General features: G+C 44.4%; 1 protein-coding gene across 1 annotated transcript in view; it reads right to left on the bottom strand.

The window, feature by feature from the left end:
• Window positions 1–19,944, bottom strand: part of R3HDM4 (R3H domain containing 4) — a 77,759-nt gene that overhangs the window by 11,263 nt on the left and 46,552 nt on the right. The window contains exons 5-7 of the mRNA XM_068271233.1: window positions 18,663–18,748; window positions 10,602–10,687; window positions 3,110–3,165 (exon numbers count right to left, since the gene is read on the bottom strand). Coding sequence (XP_068127334.1) covers window positions 3,110–3,165; window positions 10,602–10,687; window positions 18,663–18,748 — 228 coding nt within the window. The remainder of the gene's footprint in view (window positions 1–3,109; window positions 3,166–10,601; window positions 10,688–18,662; window positions 18,749–19,944) is intronic.

The following is a 19,944-nucleotide window of genomic DNA, read 5'->3' as shown; positions in this document are numbered from 1 at the left end:
TACCTGATTGATGTATACACATGCAAGATGTTTGAAAGCACTTTAGGCCTGTCATTTAGCATTCAATGTGATTTCTGCCCTTAAAACGCTGCTTTGCGTCAAATCCAGATTTTTCCCGGGGACTTTTGGCATGTATCCCACTCCGCCATGCCCCCCTCCAGGTGTTAGACCCCTTGAAACATCTTTTCCATCACTTTTGTGGCCAGCATAATTATTTTTTTTTTCAAAGTTCGCATCCCCATTGAAGTCTATTGCGGTTCGCGAACTTTAACGCGAACCGAACCTTCCGCGGAAGTTCGCGAACCAGGTTCGCGAACCTAAAATCGGAGGTTCGGCCCAACTCTAGTGCTCTCTTTTTTGTAGAAAAGCAGGGTCACTTACCTGTATGACTCTTACCTATTGACCTTAGAATTATCTGTTTCTGGCACAGTGTGATCCAGAATGCAGTCCAACGGACCGCAAGAGATGAAATAAGTAAGATAAGAGGTACATGAAACGTAGCAGAAAAATAAATCAGATAATACTTTCATGCAAGGAATGCTATGTCATTTATATTGCACATAGTACACAATACTGTTCATATAACTGTTATAATGAGAATGGCAGATGATAAAATATAGTACATAGTGCTACCAAGATACTTGGAATAACTTACCTCCTCCTGCACCTTGAGAAGCATTACATCAGAGGGACAGCAAATAATAGTGCCTTTACCTTTAAGCCAGACATAAAGGGAGGTAGTGTTGCAGCCAGCACAGTCCTGTGTGTATCCAGCCTTGTGAGAGGAGGGGAGGAGAGCTCAGGTGTGAGGAGATCTCTGCTGTGTCCAGAGCAGGGATTGGAGAGCAGTCACTGCAAACACTTCCTGGTCTGATGGCTGTGCGTTCCAAGCTGGAATGCACTCTAAGCCATGTGCTTCAGAGCCTTTCACTGTGAGACGGGAAGCAGGGAGACGCTGCAGGACCTGGAGAGGCTGAAGTATGCCTCACATAATGGAGCCTGAGCAGTCAGCAGACAGAGCAAGAGATACAGGTGAGAGGGATCACACTGAACACTCAGCAGCACTGAACACCCAGGAGGAGAGGCTGAACTATGCACCACTAACATGTGCAACTGTAGACAGCAGACAGGAAGAAAAAAAAGGTGAGAAGGATCACACTGTGCTCTGCTCGTATTTAAGTCATGCAGAACAGCCATAAAGGGTGGAAAAGATCATTTAGGTCAAGCTACCACCATCACCCCAGATATAAGGTCCCTGAATAATTTGACATTTAGTCATGACAACAGGGCTGCGACCAGGAGAGGCTGAACCTGGCCGGCACGCCGCAGGAATGTCGGCGAGGTAAGAGTAAAATAAAAATAAATAGCGATGAAACACTAAGGAACCTATTCGGAGGTGAGGACAAAAATGAGAATGCTGCTCGCTAGGGGTCACTTTCTTTTATAGCTAAGGTCCTGTTAATTGGTAGGGGTGGAGCTTAACCCATATGTATGCTGCCACGGAGGAATATGGAAAAAACATTTGAGGTTCCTTTTTCAATAAAAGCAATCGCTGTGTAGAAATATTGACTTTTTCTTTGATCCAGAAACGTGATTGAATTTAAAGCTTTTTTGATCGGACGAGGTAAAAAAATTCGGATCCATTTTTCATAAAATTGAATAGTGCACATTGACCACTGTGTGTGAAATTGAACAGTGTGTGATGCATCGGTCAGGTTTTTCAAAAGTTTCAATTCAACATTTTGATTCTTCTGATTAATTGTAACAACTATTTTTGGATACCTTTAAAGTAATCAGGAATAAAAAAAGAAAAAAAAAAAAAAAGTGCCAGAGCCAGATACTTACCTAAGGAGAGGCAAGACTCTGGGTCCTAGTATAGAGCCTTCCCGGTCCCCTCCATTAAAGTACAACTGTCGGGCATAAAATAAAAAAATCAATTCTTTATTTTTATCTGGTAAACAAATAAGGATGCTAATCAGGCAATTACTTTTCTTGCTGATAAATGATCATTCCCCAGTTTACCTGACTCTTATTTGGTACGTTGCCGCACAAAGGAAGTTGCAGTGCATGCTGGGTTGTCATTTTTTGCTTCTGTGCATTAGTTTAGTCTGAGGGGAAATAAAGAAGCAAAAAAAAAAAAAAAAAAGACAACCCAGCATGCCGTGCAACTTCCTTTTTGCAGCAACGTACCAAATATGAGCCAGGTAAACTGGGGAATGATCATTTATAAACAAGAAAAGTAATAGAGATTTTAACTTTTGGATTGCCTGGTTAGCATCCTTATAACTTGTTTACCAGATAAAAATAAAGAATTGATTTTTGATTTTATGCCTGACAGTTACACTTTAAGCGCCAGCTCCCCTGTTTGAATCCCACCGCCGCGGGGGACTTCTGAAGTCTTCGGAAGCAGAGTCCTCCCGAAGACAGGTGGGTCCATACTGCGCACACGTAAGAGAAGGCGCTCACACAGTATCGAGTGGCCCATCTTCGGGAGGACTCGGGTTCCCGAAGACTTCTGAAGTTCCCCGTGGTGGGGAATCAGAGCAGTATTTGACCAAATTGGTTGAATACTGCTACTGGGGAGCCAGCGCCGGAACAGGGGGCGAGAGAGGAGCAGGAAGGCTCTATAGGACCCAGAGCCTTCCCTCTCCTTAAGTATCTGTTTTTTTTTTTTACCTTGAATGTACACTAAGGTCATGGGCACACCATTGGGTTGTAATACACTGCAGGTGGCTATATGGGTTACAGAAACACACAGCAGCTGCATTGCTCTGTTGCAGAGCTGACCCCATTCAAATACACTGTATAGGGCATCTCTGCATTGAGCATAAAATGGATGCAGCAGTGTGTTAGCAACGCATAAATGTACCCATCCAACAGTGCGGTCTGTCCCTGTGCATACCACAGTGATATGCGTTGCTGAAATCTGAAATAAGAAAGACAGTGTGCATAGAGCCTTATAAGAAAAAGCTCTGCAGCAGTAAAAAGTCACAGAAACACGTAGAGCTTTGCATGGATCTCAACAGGTAAACCACAAAGATCATTTGCTAGGAAGAATTTCAGACTTTCTTACATTTCCCCAGCCCAAAAAAAACCCCAGAATGCTTACTAGCAGAGGCGAGGTCCATGTACTGACACACAGCGTGCAGCAGGAGGCGCTGGTAACTGTCAGAGAATCAGATGAAATGCAAATCAGAACTGTATAGTATCTGCTACACTGTATGATTTGTTTACTTGCTATGCATTGTTAGATTTTGTGTGGTATATTATAATTCCAGTTTTCTAATCCATTTAGAAAGAAAAACTTGAAGTGTTTCTACATTTATAAGTTGCAGTTGTGCAAAATTACAGCATAAAATGATATGTTCCAAACTAAGGATTCCTTCAGAAAAAAAAAAAAAAAAAAGTGATCTTTACCATGGAAACAGTAAATTCTGGCGCCTGAGGCTAGTGGACAAATCGGGCGCCGCCATTCACTTCTATAATAAATATCGTTTAATGGGCGCCCGGTAGGAAAAAAGGGCGCCGGAGAAAACTAACGTTTTAAAAGCGGCGCCCGGAGACTTAATGTTTTATTACTGTTTCTCATGATTACACATTATTTAATGATTTATACATGTTTAAATATTATTTTTAAACGAAAACCAGTACAATATTTTTCCCAAACATTATTTTTAAACGAAAAACATTACTTTTTTTTTTTAACATTATTTTTAAACGAAAACAATTACAGGGGGGTCTTAGGCTTAGGCACCAACAGGGGGGTCTTAGGTTTAGGCACCAACAGGGGGGTCTTAGGTTTAGGCACCAACAGGGGGTCTTAGGTTTAGGCACCAACAGGGGGTCTTAGGTTTAGGCACCAACAGGGGGGTCTTAGGTTTAGGCACTAACAGGGGGGTCTTAGGTTTAGGCACCAACAGGGGGTCTTAGGTTTAGGCACCAACAGGGGGGTCTTAGGTTTAGGCACTAACAGGGGGGTCTTAGGTTTAGGCACCAACAGGGGGGTCTTAGGTTTAGGCACTAACAGGGGGGTCTAGGGGTTAGGGGTAGGTACAGGGAGGGTTACTTAGGCACCAACAGGGGGGGGTCTTAGGTTTAGGCATCAACAGGGGGGTCTAGGGGTTAGGGGTAGGTACAGGGAGGGTTACTTAGTAAAAAAATTTTTAAACGTTATTATGCGTTTCATTATTTAAACGAAAGATTAACGTTTTTACAATTGCCGATTTAATACACATTATTTAATGATTTATAACGTTTCAAAACATTACTTTTAAACGAAATACATTTTTAAACGTAATCCATGTTTATCGTTAAAAACCCGGCGCCCTTTTTTCCCATCGCCCCTTTTTAACGTACGCCTTTACCATGGCATATCTGGGCTAGAGAATGTGAGATAGAATAGATTTCTTTAGGCAGGGGGTCACACTTGAGGAAGATTATACAGTTTCCCTGCAGGCAGAATCACATTAGAAGTGACAGCCCATGTTAATCAATCAGCTTGTTTACATTTAAAGGACAACTGAAGTGAGAAGAATATGCAGGCTGCCATGTTTGTTTATTTTCTTTTAACCACTTGCCGACCGCACGCTTATACCGTGCGTCGGCAAAGTGGCAGCTGCAGGACCAGCTGATTAGGCAGGCAGCTGCAGGCTGATTAATCAGGAAGCAGCCGCTCGCGCGAGCGGCTGCTTCCTGTCAAATCACGGCGAGGGGCTCCGTGAATAGCCTGCGGGCCGCCGATGGCGGCTCGCAGGCTAAATGTAAACACAAGCGGAAATAATCCGCTTTGTTTACATTTGTACGGCGCTGCTGCGCAGCAGCGCCGTAAGGCAGATCGTCGATCCCCGGCCAATCAGCGGCCGGGGATCGCCGCCATGTGACAGGGGACGTCCTGTCACTGGCTGCACAGGACGGATAGCGTCCTGTGCAGCCCGGATCACCGGGGAGGGGACAGGTAGGAGAGGGAGGGGGGAATTTCGCCGCGGAGGGGGGCTTTGAGGTGCCCCCCCCCCCCGCCAGCCACACGCAGGCAGAAGAGATCAGACCCCCCCCTGCACATCATCCCCATAGGGGGGAAAAAAGGGGGGCAATCTGATCTCTCTGCCTGCACCCCGATCTGTGCTGGGGGCTGTAGAGCCCACCCAGCACAGATCACTAATAACCACGCTGGTCCTTAAGGGGGGGTAAAGGGTGGGTCATCAAGTGGTTAAACAATACCATTCAATCGAAAGAATCGCACACCTATAGTAGAGCAGTGCTGGAACCCGTAGCAGCGATAATCCAACAGTCAAAAGAGGGATCTGCACACAGTCTTGGAGGAACAACGTGCTTTTATTGTTCCAATGCACACATATAATACACATCAAATCGTCTCAGCTGAGATGTTTTGGGGTGTATTATATGTGTGCATTGGAACAATACAAGCACGTTGTTCCACGTTGGATCCCTCTTTTGATTGTTGATTAAAACAATACCAGTCGCCTGGCAGCCCTGCTGAGCCATTTGGCTGCAGTAGTGTGTAACACCAGAAAGAAGCATGCAGCTAACTTTGTCATATCTGACAAAAATGTCAGAGACACCTGATCTGCTGCATGCTTGTTCGGGGTCTATGGCTAAAAGCATTAATGACAGAGGATCAGCAGGGCTGCCAGATAACTAGTATTGTTTATAAAGAAATAAATATGGCAGCCTCCATATCCCTCTCAATACAGTTGTCCTTAAAACACAGGGGAAAAAAAAAAAAAACAAAAAAAAAAAAAAAAAAACACAAAACACAACACTTGATGCCTGCAGAATAATATCGCACACCATGTGCGATTCTCAGCCAACAGTCAGCGGACTGGATGCTGCACACGTTAAATGCATATTTCAGGTAAGTGGATTTTTTTTTTTTTTTAAACAACCTTGGATGTGTCCTTTAAGCCCACCATTCCACCACAGGAGTCTCCATCTTGTGGCTGTGCTCTTGGCTGTGGACAAGTGCATCCAGACTGGGAACGTGTTAGAAAAGTCCACACATGCCCAAAAGAAGGAAGCCGCTCTCGTACATGGCTTTTGCGCTCCATGCACGAGTCCTTTCTTCTATTGTGCATGCGTGGTCCACCCTCACACATGCCCAGTCCAGATGTACTCTCCATGATCAAGAGTGCAGCCACAAGAACCTACTCAATAAGCTTCTGTTGAAAAGATTTAGAGGGACCCTACGCTGGAATGGTGGGCTGTAGGTAAATCCCGGAAGCCACTGGACTAAGTAGGAAATTGGAACTCTGGTGCTACTCAAGGCTCATTGGCCGTTATTTTTTTAACCACTTGAGGACCCACCCTTTACCCCCCCTTAAGGACCAGCGCTGTTTTTTGTGATCTGTGCTGGGTGGGCTCTGCAGCCCCCAGCACAGATCAGGGTGTATGCTGAGCGATCAGATCGCCCCCCTTTTCTCCCCCCTATGGGGATGATGTGCAGGGGGGGGGGGTCTGATCGCTCCTGCTGGCTGTATTGTTGCGGGGGGGGGGGGGGCACCTCAAAGCCCCCCTCCGCGGCGAAATTCCGCTTCTCTCTCTCCTACCTTGCCCCCTGGTGATCGGGGCTGCACAGGACGCTATCCGTCCTGTGCAGCCTGTGACAGGACGTCCCCTGTCACATGGCGGCGATCCCCGGCCGCTGATTGGCCGGGGATCGCTGATCTGCCTTACGGCGCTGCTGCGCAGCAGCGCCGTACAATGTAAACAAAGGAGACATACGTCTTCTACGTTTACTGTCTGCGAGCCGCAATCAGCGGCTCGCAGGCTATTCACGGAGACCCGCTCCGTGATCTGACAGGAAACAGCCGCTCGCGCGAGCGGCCTTTCCTGATTAATTAGGGAGGCACCTGGCGACGCAGAACTGCGTCGCTGGTCCTCCAGCTACCACTTTGCCGCCGCACGGTATGAGTGTGCTGTCGGCAAGTGGTTAAACACTTTAATAGTGGAAGAATGCATTTTCTGTTGCTTGTTATACAGTAGAATCCCTTTATAGTAAACTCCAGGGGACCAGGAAAAGTAGTTTACTATATCAGAATTAGTCATACATTGTAGGTGGCAGATGGAGGGGGGCAGGAGGAGCGGATGGTATGTACTTTTAACCCCCCACACACTGCAGCAATCATTTTTTTCAGTTGTGGTAACCTTTAAAGTGAGAGGTTTTATAGAATTTATGCTATATTTATTTTCTTTTAAACCATGCCAATTACTGCGGATCAGGTGCTTTGACTTATGCTTCATACACACTTGAGATAAAAGTCTTTGGAAAAGGCAAGATCACAGACCAATTTTACCCCCTTCCATGTAGTATGAGAGCCATACTCTACACAGTCTATTCTATGGAGCTGCACTCCCCATCAAATAAAATCTTTGCAGGATGCTGCACACACAGATGCCCGTACACACTCAAAAGATCATTATCTGCAAAAGATCTGTTCCTGCAAAAGATCCATTCCTGCAAAATGCATTCATAGTCTATGAGATCTGCAGATCATCATACACACCTTGTTTAACAGACTTCATCTGCATATCTGGCAATCATCTGCAGATCTGAAAATCCATCCTGGTGGATCTGATCTGCAGATGATTGTCTACAAGGTGTGTATGAGGATCTGCAGATGATATAGACTATGAATGCATTTTGCAGGAATGGATCTTTTGCAGGAACAGATCTTTTGCAGATAATGATCTTTTGAGTGTGTACGGGCATCTGTGTGTGCAGCATCCTGCAAAGATTTTATTTGATGGGGAGTGCAGCTCCATAGAATAGACTGTGTAGAGTATGGCTCTCATACTACATGGAAGGGGGTAAAATTGGTCTGTGATCTTGCCTTTTCCAAAGACTTTTATCTCAAGTGTGTATGAAGCATAAGTCAAAGCACCTGATCCGCAGTAATTGGCATGGTTTAAAAGAAAATAAATATAGCATAAATTCTATAAAACCTCTCACTTTAAAGGTTACCACAACTGAAAAAAATGATTGCTGCAGTGTGTGTGGGGTTAAAAGTACATACCATCCGCTCCTCCTGCCCCCCTCCATCTGCCACCGTTCGTGAAATATACATGCCGGGACTGGCGACTTGCTTGACCCCTCACCCGGACATACTGCGCCCTGTGTGCGCAGTATGTCCTCCCCTCTTCACTTCTGGCCGGCGCATAGCGAGCGGCTCAGAAGCACACTGATCCCTGTCTCCTCTGGTGCTGCGTAGAGATGTGTCGAACGGTTCACGAACCGTTTGCCGGCGAACATCTCCAAATCCCTGGGGCTTTTACTACTTCCGGGTCACATTGACTCGGAGTAGTACGCCTGCGCTGCCCGGCGGAGCGCGTCCTAGATCGCGCTCCTGTTGCCGGCACTTTTTGTGCGTGACGTCATGCTCATGCGCAGAGGATGCCCGGCAACAGGAGCGCGATAGAGGACGCGCTCCGCAGGGCAGTGCAGGCGTACTACTCCGGGTCAGTGCGACCCGGAAATAGTAAAAGCCCCAGAGAGGTTCGCCAGGCGAACAGTTCGCCGCATCTCTAGTGCTGCGTGTGCGCTCCACTACACCAAGTGACGCTTGGTGTAGTGGAGCGCACATGCAGCCCTGAGGAGACAGAGGGATCAGCGTGCGTCTGAGCCGCTCGTTATGCGCCGTCCAGAAGTGAAGAGGGGAGGACATACTGCGCACACAGGGCGCAGTATGTCCGGGTGAGGGGTCAAGCAAGTCGCCGGTCCCGGCATGTATATTTCACTAACGGCGGCAGACGGAGGGGGGCAAGAGGAGCGGATGGTATGTACTTTTAACCCCCCACACACTGTAGCAATCATTTTTTCAGTTGTGGTATCCTTTAAAGAGAACCCGAGGTGGGTTTGAAGAATATTATCTTCATACAGAGGCTGGATCTGCCTATACAGCCCAGCCTCTGTTGCTATCCCAAACCCCCCTAAGGTCCCCCTGCACTGTGCAATCCCTCATAAATCACAGCCACGCTGCTGACAAACAGCTTGTCAGAGCTGGCTGTGTTTATCTCTATAGTGTCAGTGTGCTGCTCTCCCCACCTCCTGCAGAACTCCAGTCCCCGCCTGCATCCCTTCCCTCCCTGCTGATTGGAGGGAAGGGATGGGGGCAGGGACCGGAGCTATGCAGGAGGCGGGGGAGCAGCTGAGACTGACACTACAGATGTAAACACAGCCTCACAGCATGGCTGTGATTTATGAGGGATTGCAGAGTGCAGGGGGACCTTAGTGGGGTTTGGGATAGCAACAGAGGCTGGGCTGTATAGGCAGATCCAGCCTCTGTATGCAGATAACATTCTTTAAACACACCTCGGGTTCTCTTTAAGTGTACCCGAAGCGCATCTCAGGTACAAAAACTCATATATACCTCTGGATCCTATAGAGGCTTCCCATGCCATACTCTGGTACTGCCCCCCCCCCCCCCCCCCCTCTCGAAAGACAAGGGCTTGGAAGGAGAACTATAGAAAATTTTATCCAAAAACATTTTGAAGTAGAACTCCAGCAAAATGTTGGGAGGAAAGGATCTTATACTTTTAAGTCATTCCCATGAGCCCCGTGAGGACTGAGTATCAGGAAGAGAATAAGTTCTCTCCCACAGACAATTTTTTTTTAACACTGCACTGTTTCCACTTGTGCGGTGGGAATGGCCGCGGTAAAAAATTGCATGCGGATGCGAATTTTGCATGCGGTTGTATGCAAATTTTCATGCGAATTCGCATACGATTTAGCATGGATGGCGATGTATGTCAATTTAACCATGGCAGTGCCTGTGTTCTTTTCCATTGATTACATGCGAGTTTGCATGCAAATTCGCATACCAATGCTGCATGCGAAATTCCCTATTAAATACATTGTATGCGATTCGCATAGCGGTATGCAAATTCTGATTGCTCTGCCGTGCAGATTTTTTCTGCACAGAAAACTGCAAAGGAATCCTGACAAGTGGAAACAGTCCCATCCACTTGTATTGGCTATGCAAATTTGCATGCGGCAAACGCATGCAAATTCACGATAGTGGAAACGGGCCCTAAGCCTCATGGCGATAAGCATTTTAAAAAGGACCCTAGGCAAGACCCAAAATTGCCAATATGAACTTACCTGGGGCTTCCTCCAGCCCCTTGTAGTCAGTGAGGTCCCTTGGCATCCTCTTGACTCCCTCCGTTCTTCCGCTGTCGCTTTGTTAGCCTGGTGACTTTGCAAAAAGTCAGCGCCACTGCGCATGCGTGGGACCGCCCCACGCCAATTGCCGTGAGTGTTCTGTGCAGGTCTAATTCTTGAAAGAATGAACCATGCATGCACAGAACGCTCACGGCAAAGGACGTGCAGAGGGGCTGCGAATCCAAGGGACCTCACGGACTACGAGGGTCGAGAGGAAGCACCAGCTCAGTTCGCATTGGCAATTTTGGGTCCTGCTCAGGGTCCCTTTCAGTCCCTATTCAAGCAGACTGGATGGAGTTCTCCTAAAAATGAAAGTATACAGCAAATGTAAATCCATGTCAGGAATCTAAAATGCAACAGTTTTTCATTTCCCAGGGCTTTGTGAAAGGTTATTAAGTGCCACTAGGAAAACATGAAGGTGCAGTACCTGTTATCCATCATGGAGATATACACAGACTCAGGACTGACTGTGAAAAATGAAAGCATCTCTTCCTCCAAGCATTCCAGAGTACCCTGTGAGGAACACACAGAAAGGGAAAGCGGTTATATAACACTTGCAACATCTTTGCTAATTAAGTTCTCATGCTAGTAGATTCAGATGAGCCAACAAATGTTACTTCCTGAATGTCATTCTTATGAGATCTTAAGTGGACCTGAACACATGGTTAAAAAGTAAGCAAGTGTAAGGTTGTCTTGCAGCCTGTCCAATATACCAAGCTGCCAGCCTGCTTTTCCACTGACTTTTATAATTAGCTCTGTTCACTTGTCCCTAGAGGACTCTGCCAGACATGTTTCTGATGCAAAGTGTAGGCAGGCAGTGGCCATACAAATGAGGATGGGGTTATGTGTTAACAAGGAGATGGTCAAACTGTCATCTAACCACAGCCCACGGCTTTGGCTCTCATTAATTCCTCAGCCTTGTCAGAGGGAATAGAGAGGTAAGTAACAGATGCAAGTCATAAATTATTCATAATCTCCGATATGGCACAGGAAGTTGACTGAGTTGCAGAAGGTATAGGCACATTTACAAGCCAATAATTACATGCTTTAAAGTAAACCACAGATGCTATACAAAGGTTTTCTACTTACCTGGAGCTTCATCCGCCCACATAAGCACGTCTGAGTCCCTCGCCTTCCTCTGTTCCGCTGCAATCAGCCCCAGTAACTGGCTCAGTCACTTCAGTCGGGGTCTTCTGCGCATGCACGGACCCACGCATGTGCAGAAGACTCCGACTGACGTGGCTGTGACAGTTACCGGGGCTGATTGCGGCTGAACGAAAGATGGCAATGGACTCAGACATGCTTATGGGGCTGGAGGAAGCCCCAGGTGTGTAAAAAATCTTTGTATAACAACGTCTCTGATACACTTTAAAAGATACACAAGGTGGCATGTGATATGATGAGATAGACGTGTATGTACAGTGCCAAGCACATAAATAACTATGCTGTGTTCCTTTTTTTCTTTCTCTGCCTGAAACAGTTAAACATCAGGCATGCAAGTGACAGTTTCCATCCAGGACGGAATATTGCACAATTCCCACGGATAAGGAATTACAGCCATAAAATACTTTCTTGGCAGAAAATGGCTTTTGATAGCAGGAAAGACATAAAAAGGGTCAACAATTCATAGATTTTATTTCTGACATACTTTAATGCATGTGTCATTGAGCAGAGACAATTAAACAGTAAAAGTGGAAAAAGTAGATTTAAAAAAAATAAAACTGGGGGATATCCCAAAAAGCCATTTTTAGGAGAAGGAGGATAGATACAATTGTTTATCTCATCTTATTTTCACCTCGTGTTTCCTTTAACATTACCATTTATTTTGAATAAACAGATTAGTCACAGATATGCAAATTTGTGCTTAAAAGAAAGACGGCGAGTGACTCAGACGTGCTTATGGGGATGGAGGAAGCCCCAGGTAAGTAAACAATCTTTGTATAACAATGTCTATTATGCCTTAATAGTATCTAACAGGTGAAGGGTTCTGTTTTAATACCCTTATGACTGGAGCTACCATTCTAGCACCCATTTCCTGTATTTTTGTAATCCTGCGAGGTCCCCTTATACATCTGCTGAAAATCTTTTGGACGCAGAGGTAATCTAAACAAAGACTGAATGGCCATAGACCAAAAAAGAAACACTGAAATTTCCCATTTAGTTCAAAAATTTCTGTAAACGCACACAGCTCTCCAGCCTCAGTTTTATAGAGTTGATAAGTTCACTTTATTATTTATTATTATTGATTTATATAGCGCCAGCATCTTCCGCAGCACTGTACAATAGAATACAGGGTATAACCATACAAAGCATACAAACAGTTGATACAAGACAAGAGGGTATAACAGCTAAAACAGTGAACAAATTGATAACATTTTACACAGAGGTGAGGGGTATGTACACCCATTACACAGCATTGTGAGACGAAAGGGAAGAGAGCCCTAGCCAAAAGGTCTTATAGTCTAAACGTTTAAGGTATAGGACAGTATGTAAAGGAAAGCTGTGTATGGGGTGGTATAAGTGGTGGTTAGTGGGCGGTGTCCTTGGTAGGACAGTATACTTGCCTGAAGAGGTGAGTTTTCAGATTACGCCTAAAAATAGTGAGGGTGAGTGGCGGATGTGTTGAGGGAGAGTGTTCCAGAGGAGGGAAGAGGATTGAGAGAAGTCTTGTAAGCTGGAGTGGGAAGACGTGATCAGGGAAGAAGACAGAAGGATCTCGTTAGCAGAGCGGAGATTGCGTGTAGGATGGTATCTGTAAATAAGTTTATTAAGTTAGGAAGGAGCTATGTTGTGGAGAGCTTTGTAGGCAAGAGTAAAGATTTTAAATTGTATCCTTTGTGTAACTGGCAGCCAGTGAAGGGACTAACAGAGGGGGCTGGAAATGCGTGAGGAGAGGTGGATGAGTCGTGCAGCAGAGTTCATGAAAGACTGTAGCGGAGCTAAATGGTTGTCAGGGAGACCACAGAGTAGAGAGTTGCAATAGTCTAGTCGGGAAATGATCAGGGCATGCACCAGAAGTTTGGTAGTGTCCTGTGTTAGAAAAGGGCGGATGTGGGAGATGTTTTTCAGGTGGAGGCGACAAGAGGAGGAGAGTTTGTCAATGTGTGGTTTGAATGAGAGACTTGAGTCCAAAATTACACCTAGACAGCGAGCCTGGGGGACAGGCGATATGGAAGTGCCATCAACAGAAATAGATATGTCTGGCAGGGGTATGGATTTGTGAGGTGGGAAGACTACTATTTCAGTCTTGTCCATATTCAGTTTTAGAAAACGGGAGGACATGAAGGAGGCTATGGCATGGAGACAGACTGGGACACGAGCTGTTAGGGTGTCCAAGTCAGGTGCTGAAATGTAGATCTGGGTATCGTCAGCGTATAGGTGATATTGGAAACCATAGGAGCTGATGAGCTGACCGAGACCATATGTGTAGATGGAGAAAAGGAGAGGTCCGAGGACTGAGCCTTGGGGAACTCCAACAGTGAGGGGACGTGGAGAGGAGGTAGTGCCGGAGTAGGCAACTCTGAAGGTCCTATCTGAGAGGTAGGATGAAAGCCAGGAGAGAGCAGGACCCTGAATGCCCATGGATGAGAGGATTTGGAGAAGTAGGGGGTGGTCCACAGTGTAAAAAGCGGTTACTTTAAGTAGGGCAGTGTCGGTTAAGTGGCTGGGGCGGAATCCAGATTGGAGATTGTCAAACAGAGAATTGGCAGTGAGTAGTTTAGAAGAGAAGGTGAGGAGAGAAATGGGTCTGTAGTTGGGCAGGGAAGAGGGGTCAAGAGAAGGTTTTTTTCAGTATGGGCGTTATAAGGGATTGTTTGAAGGAGGATGGAACTATGCCTCTGGTGAAAGAAAGAGTGAAGAGGGAGGTTAAGGCAGGTGAGATGGTAGAGGATACGTGAGTAATGAGGTGAGAGGGCATGGGGTCAAGGGGGCATGTAGTGGGACGTGATTTAGAGATGAGAGAGGAGACAGTAAGTTCAGTTAGTGGTGAGAAGGTTGTCAGGGAGGATGTAAGATGTGGTGTATGTAGGGGAAGAGGAGGCTGCTGGTTAAAGTTTTTTCGGATGTTGGTGATTTTATCACTAAAGAAAGAGACAAAGTCCTCGGCTGAGATGCAGGGAGTGGGAGCCGGAGGAGAGAGTTGAATGTAGCAAAGAGTAGTTTAGGGTTGTGGGAGCATAAGGAGATTAGTGAGGAGAAGTATGTTTGGCTGCTGTGAGGGCCTGTCTGAGTGTGTGCAAAGCCTCTTTGTAACTTTGAAAATGCTCAGGCAAGTCTTGCTAATGTTGCAACTTGAACCTAAAATCTGTTCGATTCATATTTATGTGTGGACTTTAGTTACTCTAAGGCTACTTTCCCAGTGGGATATTGCGGTTTGATGCGACGTTAAAGTCGCAACGCAAACTAACAAAGCAACGTCCCAAAAATTCACAACGCAACTTAATGCCCCGTTATCGTCGCATACAGTAGAGCATACAGGCAATGAAAAGTATGCTTCCACATCATTACTGAGCATGTGCAAACAGTCCAACGCAGTTAATGTGTATAACGCACAGCATGCAGCACTATCTAATAATGCTACACGTTACACACAAACGCAACGTGTGCACTGTGAATGTCGCACAGCTTTAGTATTGCTGTGCTTTAGTCTGCGTTGTGGCATTTTCTAACGGGCGACTTTACCGTCGCACTGTGAAGAAGGCCTAAGAGCTGGTTTATGCGTAAGAGCCAGTTGCATTCAGCAGTGGCTTATCCTCAGTTGTGCAGCAGTATACTGTGTTGAGGTTTTCTGAAAGCATTATGTTCTATTTTGCTGTCTTTGGAACACTGCAAAAGGTACATTTGCAGAGCGTCTGCATATTGTGTTTGTGGTGCTTCTTGTACACAGGCCTTTAACCCTTACAATTCTTCTGAAGGAGAAATCTACACCCAGTTTGTGCCAGTCAATCTCTAACAGGAGATAGATTGCATCTGTTCCCTTGGCATGCTCCAGCCATGATCGCCACTGCACTCTGCTTACTCACTAATGACAGCTGTGCTCCATGTATCGATCACTGTGAGCCAATCACACTGATCACAGTACTTCGTTAAAAAAACCAAAACAGTTATCTATGCCAAAGTGCTTCTCCGAGCTATGCGACTCACTGGATCGCATACAGTCCTGTTTTCTGAAGGACTTAAAATAGCCAAGAAACAGTGAGAGACCGCTTGAGATAAGGTTTTACTACAGGAATGTTCAAAGAGTCATTATTTCTGCTTTGTTTTAGAGCTTAAAAGACAGTGGCCCATATGCAATTGACTTTTTCTCCTCAGTGTTCTCCTAGGTGATATTTTCAAACTTGTCAATAAAATGCCTTTAAAAACACCAGTAAGCAAGAAAATGCTCAAAATTATTTTGATAGTACAACTTTTTCAATTGTAAAATACTTGAAAGTTATTTCAAAGAGAATATGAAAATTATCTTGTAGGAGATCGCTTGGGAGAAAAAAATAATTGCATATGGGCTAGAGTGTGGTTTTAATACTACAACTGACAGTCTGATGCAATGTCATAAAAAAAACAAACAAACATAAAAAAGGAGACTCTTTTACTACTCATGTTCTATTCCTTATCTGTACTATGCATAATTCATTGTATCATTTTTTTTCTGCTTTGGGTTTGCATTAATCAGAGGAAGCATATCAGGTTTCAGTATATATATATAAAAAAAAAAAAAGCTAAGAAACAATATCATACAAATGAAATCGCCGCCGGAAGACTTGGGCTCAAGATACAGCCGATATACGGCTTACCCTGCTCCTGGCGGCATTAATTAATATTCCCCCTCCAGATCGATGTGGATGGTGGGGAATGATGCAATCGCTGGCAGCGAATTGCAGTGTTTTAAAAGTAACTTCAGCTACGTCTTCTGACGGCGCCGAAGTTACTCCCTGTGCACTGCTATAGGCGCAATTCCCATTATGGTCTATGGTGCCGCCGGCTGCGGCCAAATCTCCAGCGCTGCAATCAACCTGTTTGATGCAATATACTGCAAGCGTGTTCTATATAACTTAGGTACTCAACATGTGGTACATGTAACCTTTAAAGTACTTTGATTGAGTTTAGGGGATACTTGAACTTGTCATATCAGTGTCAATCTACTACACTGAATTTGGGGATTTCAAAAATGATAAATCATACATAGGACTGAATAAATACTTTGATTAAAAAACAAATGGTTGAACAGCATTTTTACAATAATATTGAGTTCTTCTAACAAATGTGTATGTGCTAATGGGTATTTGAGATGTTATCCAGAATAGGCGGTACAAAGCAAAAACCTTTCATGAAGGGGTCCTGTAGTACTGCTGAGTGAGAGACACTGCACTACATAAGCTTCATATCTTGAGCCAAACCTATGATTTACTCTTAGAACACTAAGTTGAAAGGTCGATTTATTTTTATTGAGAGAAGATACATGCCTTCCCAAGGTGACAGAGCTAAATGCTGACTCACAAGGGAGCAGCTATTAGTTAAACAGGTTGGATTGTGACACTGACTGAAGAAATCCTTCACAAAGGAATGCAGCTCATTCAACAAGAAAAAAACACAAAGAAAAGAGAATCGCCTAACAAAAAAAAAGAGACATTTGTGACAATGTTATTTACTGTACATAGCAATACTGTACACAGTAAGACAAAAAGATGGGTAGTAGTTGAAATATAAAGTCATCTAGGTCACAGATGGTCAATACAAAAACAAAAACCCAAGTATATAATTTATGGTGGTTAAAAAATGTTTAATGTGTAACCTCTCAACCAAATTAATAATTCAGCCTATTTCAGTGCTATGTAGGCAAGATTCAAAGGGATTTGACTCTGCACAGGTGGAGGCTAAAGACAATAGTAAGTAGAGGCCAATCAAAAGGCAGCACGATGGCATAGTGGTTGGCGCTCTCGCCTTGCAGCGCTGGGTCCCCAGTTCGAAACCCAGCCAGGTCAACATCTGCAAGGAGTTTGTATGTTTTCCCCGTATCTGCGTGGGTTTCCTCTGGTCACTTCGGTTTCCTCCCAATCCCAAAAATATACAGATAAGTTAATTGACTTCCCCTCAAATTAGCCCTAGACTATGATACATGCATTACACGGTACATAGATATATGACTATGGTAGGGATTAGATTGTGAGCCCCTCTGAAGGACAGTTAATGACAAGACAATATACTCTGTACAGCGCTGCATAATATGTCAGTGCTATATAAATATTTTAAATAAATACACTTTATAAGGCCATGATAAGCTTTAGGATGTGATTCTAACCAGGTGGGCAAAACAGGTTTAATTTTTTTTAATTTGCCACTAGAAAAAACACAAATGACACTTTAAATTTACTGCAGACTTCCTTAATCATAAACCTTTTGAAAGTAAAGAGCCTACAGAATTAAAATACAGTAATGACAGTTTTGTATGTTCTGTAATTATTTTTTCTGTTTTTCTCAAACTGATATTTTGATAAAAATAAGTTATGCAGCTGTCTTCTTCTTAAATGCCTGTCTGAGTCCAGTGTGGAGCTGCAGGTACAGTCACTATTGTCCGCTTTTATCATCTGTAACCGCTACAAACCATCTTTTCTCTTGGATCCAACGCCTTGTCCTCACACTGATGTAGTACTGCTTATTCTCATCCCCTGGTTGGTAGGGATGGTCAATCAGATATAAAGGATTCTGACTTGCATGCAAATTTACTGCATTTAAAACTGGATCAAAATCATAAGGTAGTGCATTTGACTGGACCAGATCCAAGCATCATGCAATTTGCATACAAGTCGGACCTCAATCTCCTCTACAGATTGGTCCGGTGTTTTGGTGTAAACATTTTAAAACCTTATCAAGTGAGTCTTTTGTAGAAGGAACTTATTTACCTTTAGGGCTCGCTTAGAAATCTATTAGAGAAAACTGATCTAAAAAGTTGTTTGCGTTATATCACCAATATTCTGTTAACTGCACCACCCATAGCACTGACAGGCTGACATCAGTAGACCCTTGCATGAATACAAATGAAGGCTCAAATGAAGTCAGTTATAAGCAGTGTACAATAAAAAAAACTAAGCATCTTTGGGCGCAATTAAAATGTATTGGCTCTTTGCACACTCCTCATCCACTGCACAACCTTCATTATTGAAACTTGGACCTGAACTTAATTGACACCTGAAGTGAGAGGTATATGGGGGCTAACATATTTATTTCCTTTTTAACAATGCAAATTGCCTGGCTATCCTGTTGATCCTCTGCATCTAATACTTTTAGCCATAGACCCTGAACAAGCATACAGATGAGATGTCTAACTGGGGTAGCTTCATGCTCAGGTGAGTGATTCAGACCTACTGATGCCAGAAAAATCATCAGGATAGCCCTACTATTTGTATTGTTGAAAATACCCCTCTCACTTCAGGTGTCTAAGACTTTAGATTCAAATGAACTATTAAGGTCTGGAAATAAAACAGTACTTAACCATTGGAATCTGGCGTCTTTTAAGGGTACAACGCAGGCTGCGATTAATCCGCTGGTAACATTCTTCAGGCGTGTAAGCAGGATATTCTAATGTAAAACATATACAGTAAAATTCAGTTGCAAAAAAAAATATCACAGTGTACCATCACTAATTGGTTTAATACCACTATTGCAAACATCACAATTGTAGATAACACTTTAGTTGTAATATAGTTTAGTGTCCCAAACCTACCATGTCACGTCTCTGAAGCTGGTAGCTTAGAAATGTAATGGGGACTACATCATTTGCAGCAAAGGTTCAAGGTGGCAGAGACATTAGTGGGGAGAGGCCTTCTGCACCCCACACTGCTAGAGTGATTCTGGAGGAATATGCTGCTAGCTCCACTGATCATACGGGCTATGTGCAAAAGATTCACAGCATAAGGGTACAGTGCACAGCTCTACAGACATTCACAGAGTTAGGAGTGAAAGCATTCAGTAAAGTGAACGCACTGGCTTTCATAATTTACTAGTTAGCTTCCCGCAAAGGTCTGAAGAGCATCTTTTTCTTCTCCCTGCATTATGAAAAGGTCAGCAGTGACATACAGGGCACAGTCACACTGAACAATACTAAAATAATAAAGGTTAGTGCTGACACTTTACAGGAGTTGCTATTCACGGATCACCATATATTGTATTTAAAGGATAGACAAGGTGAAAAACAAAGAAATCTTTACTTACCTGGGGCTTCTTCCAGCTCCTAGAAGGCTATCTAGTCGAGTGCTGTGGTTACATTGTCATGCAGGGTTCTGAAGTCACCTCCACAATGTCACTGACCTTATCTGGGCATGGGCTTCTCTGTATGCCTGTCTCTCGCAATCCTGTGGCCAGGAGTGCTCTGCGCTTGCACAATTCAAGTATTTATGAACTGCGCAAGTACAGAATGCTCCCAGCCAAGGGAGCGCGATTGTGAGAAGCTTGCGACTCATCCTGAGTCTGGGACATTACGTAGGTGACAGCGGTACCCACGAGGACAACGCAACTGCAGCAACAGACCAGATAGACTTCTGGGGAGGTAGGGTTCTTACAAACTTTCTTTAAAAAGTGGTTTGAGAATTGTGGTGCCTCGCATTTTCCTATGTACAGCAAAGTCCCTGTTATCCGACACCCACGGGGATAAGTGTGCTTTCTGGTTGGTTGAGACTCAATGTTAAAAATAGGCCTAGCTGATATTGTACTATACCCCACTCTATATACATACCATAAACTTTGTATTAATGTTAAAATACCGTGGCTGGTGGCCT

Source organism: Hyperolius riggenbachi, chromosome 1, assembly GCF_040937935.1.
Source record: "Hyperolius riggenbachi isolate aHypRig1 chromosome 1, aHypRig1.pri, whole genome shotgun sequence".
Taxonomy (NCBI): Eukaryota; Metazoa; Chordata; class Amphibia; order Anura; family Hyperoliidae; genus Hyperolius; species Hyperolius riggenbachi.
Note: the sequence above shows the minus strand (reverse complement) of the source record. Positions and strands in the feature narration are given on the sequence as shown.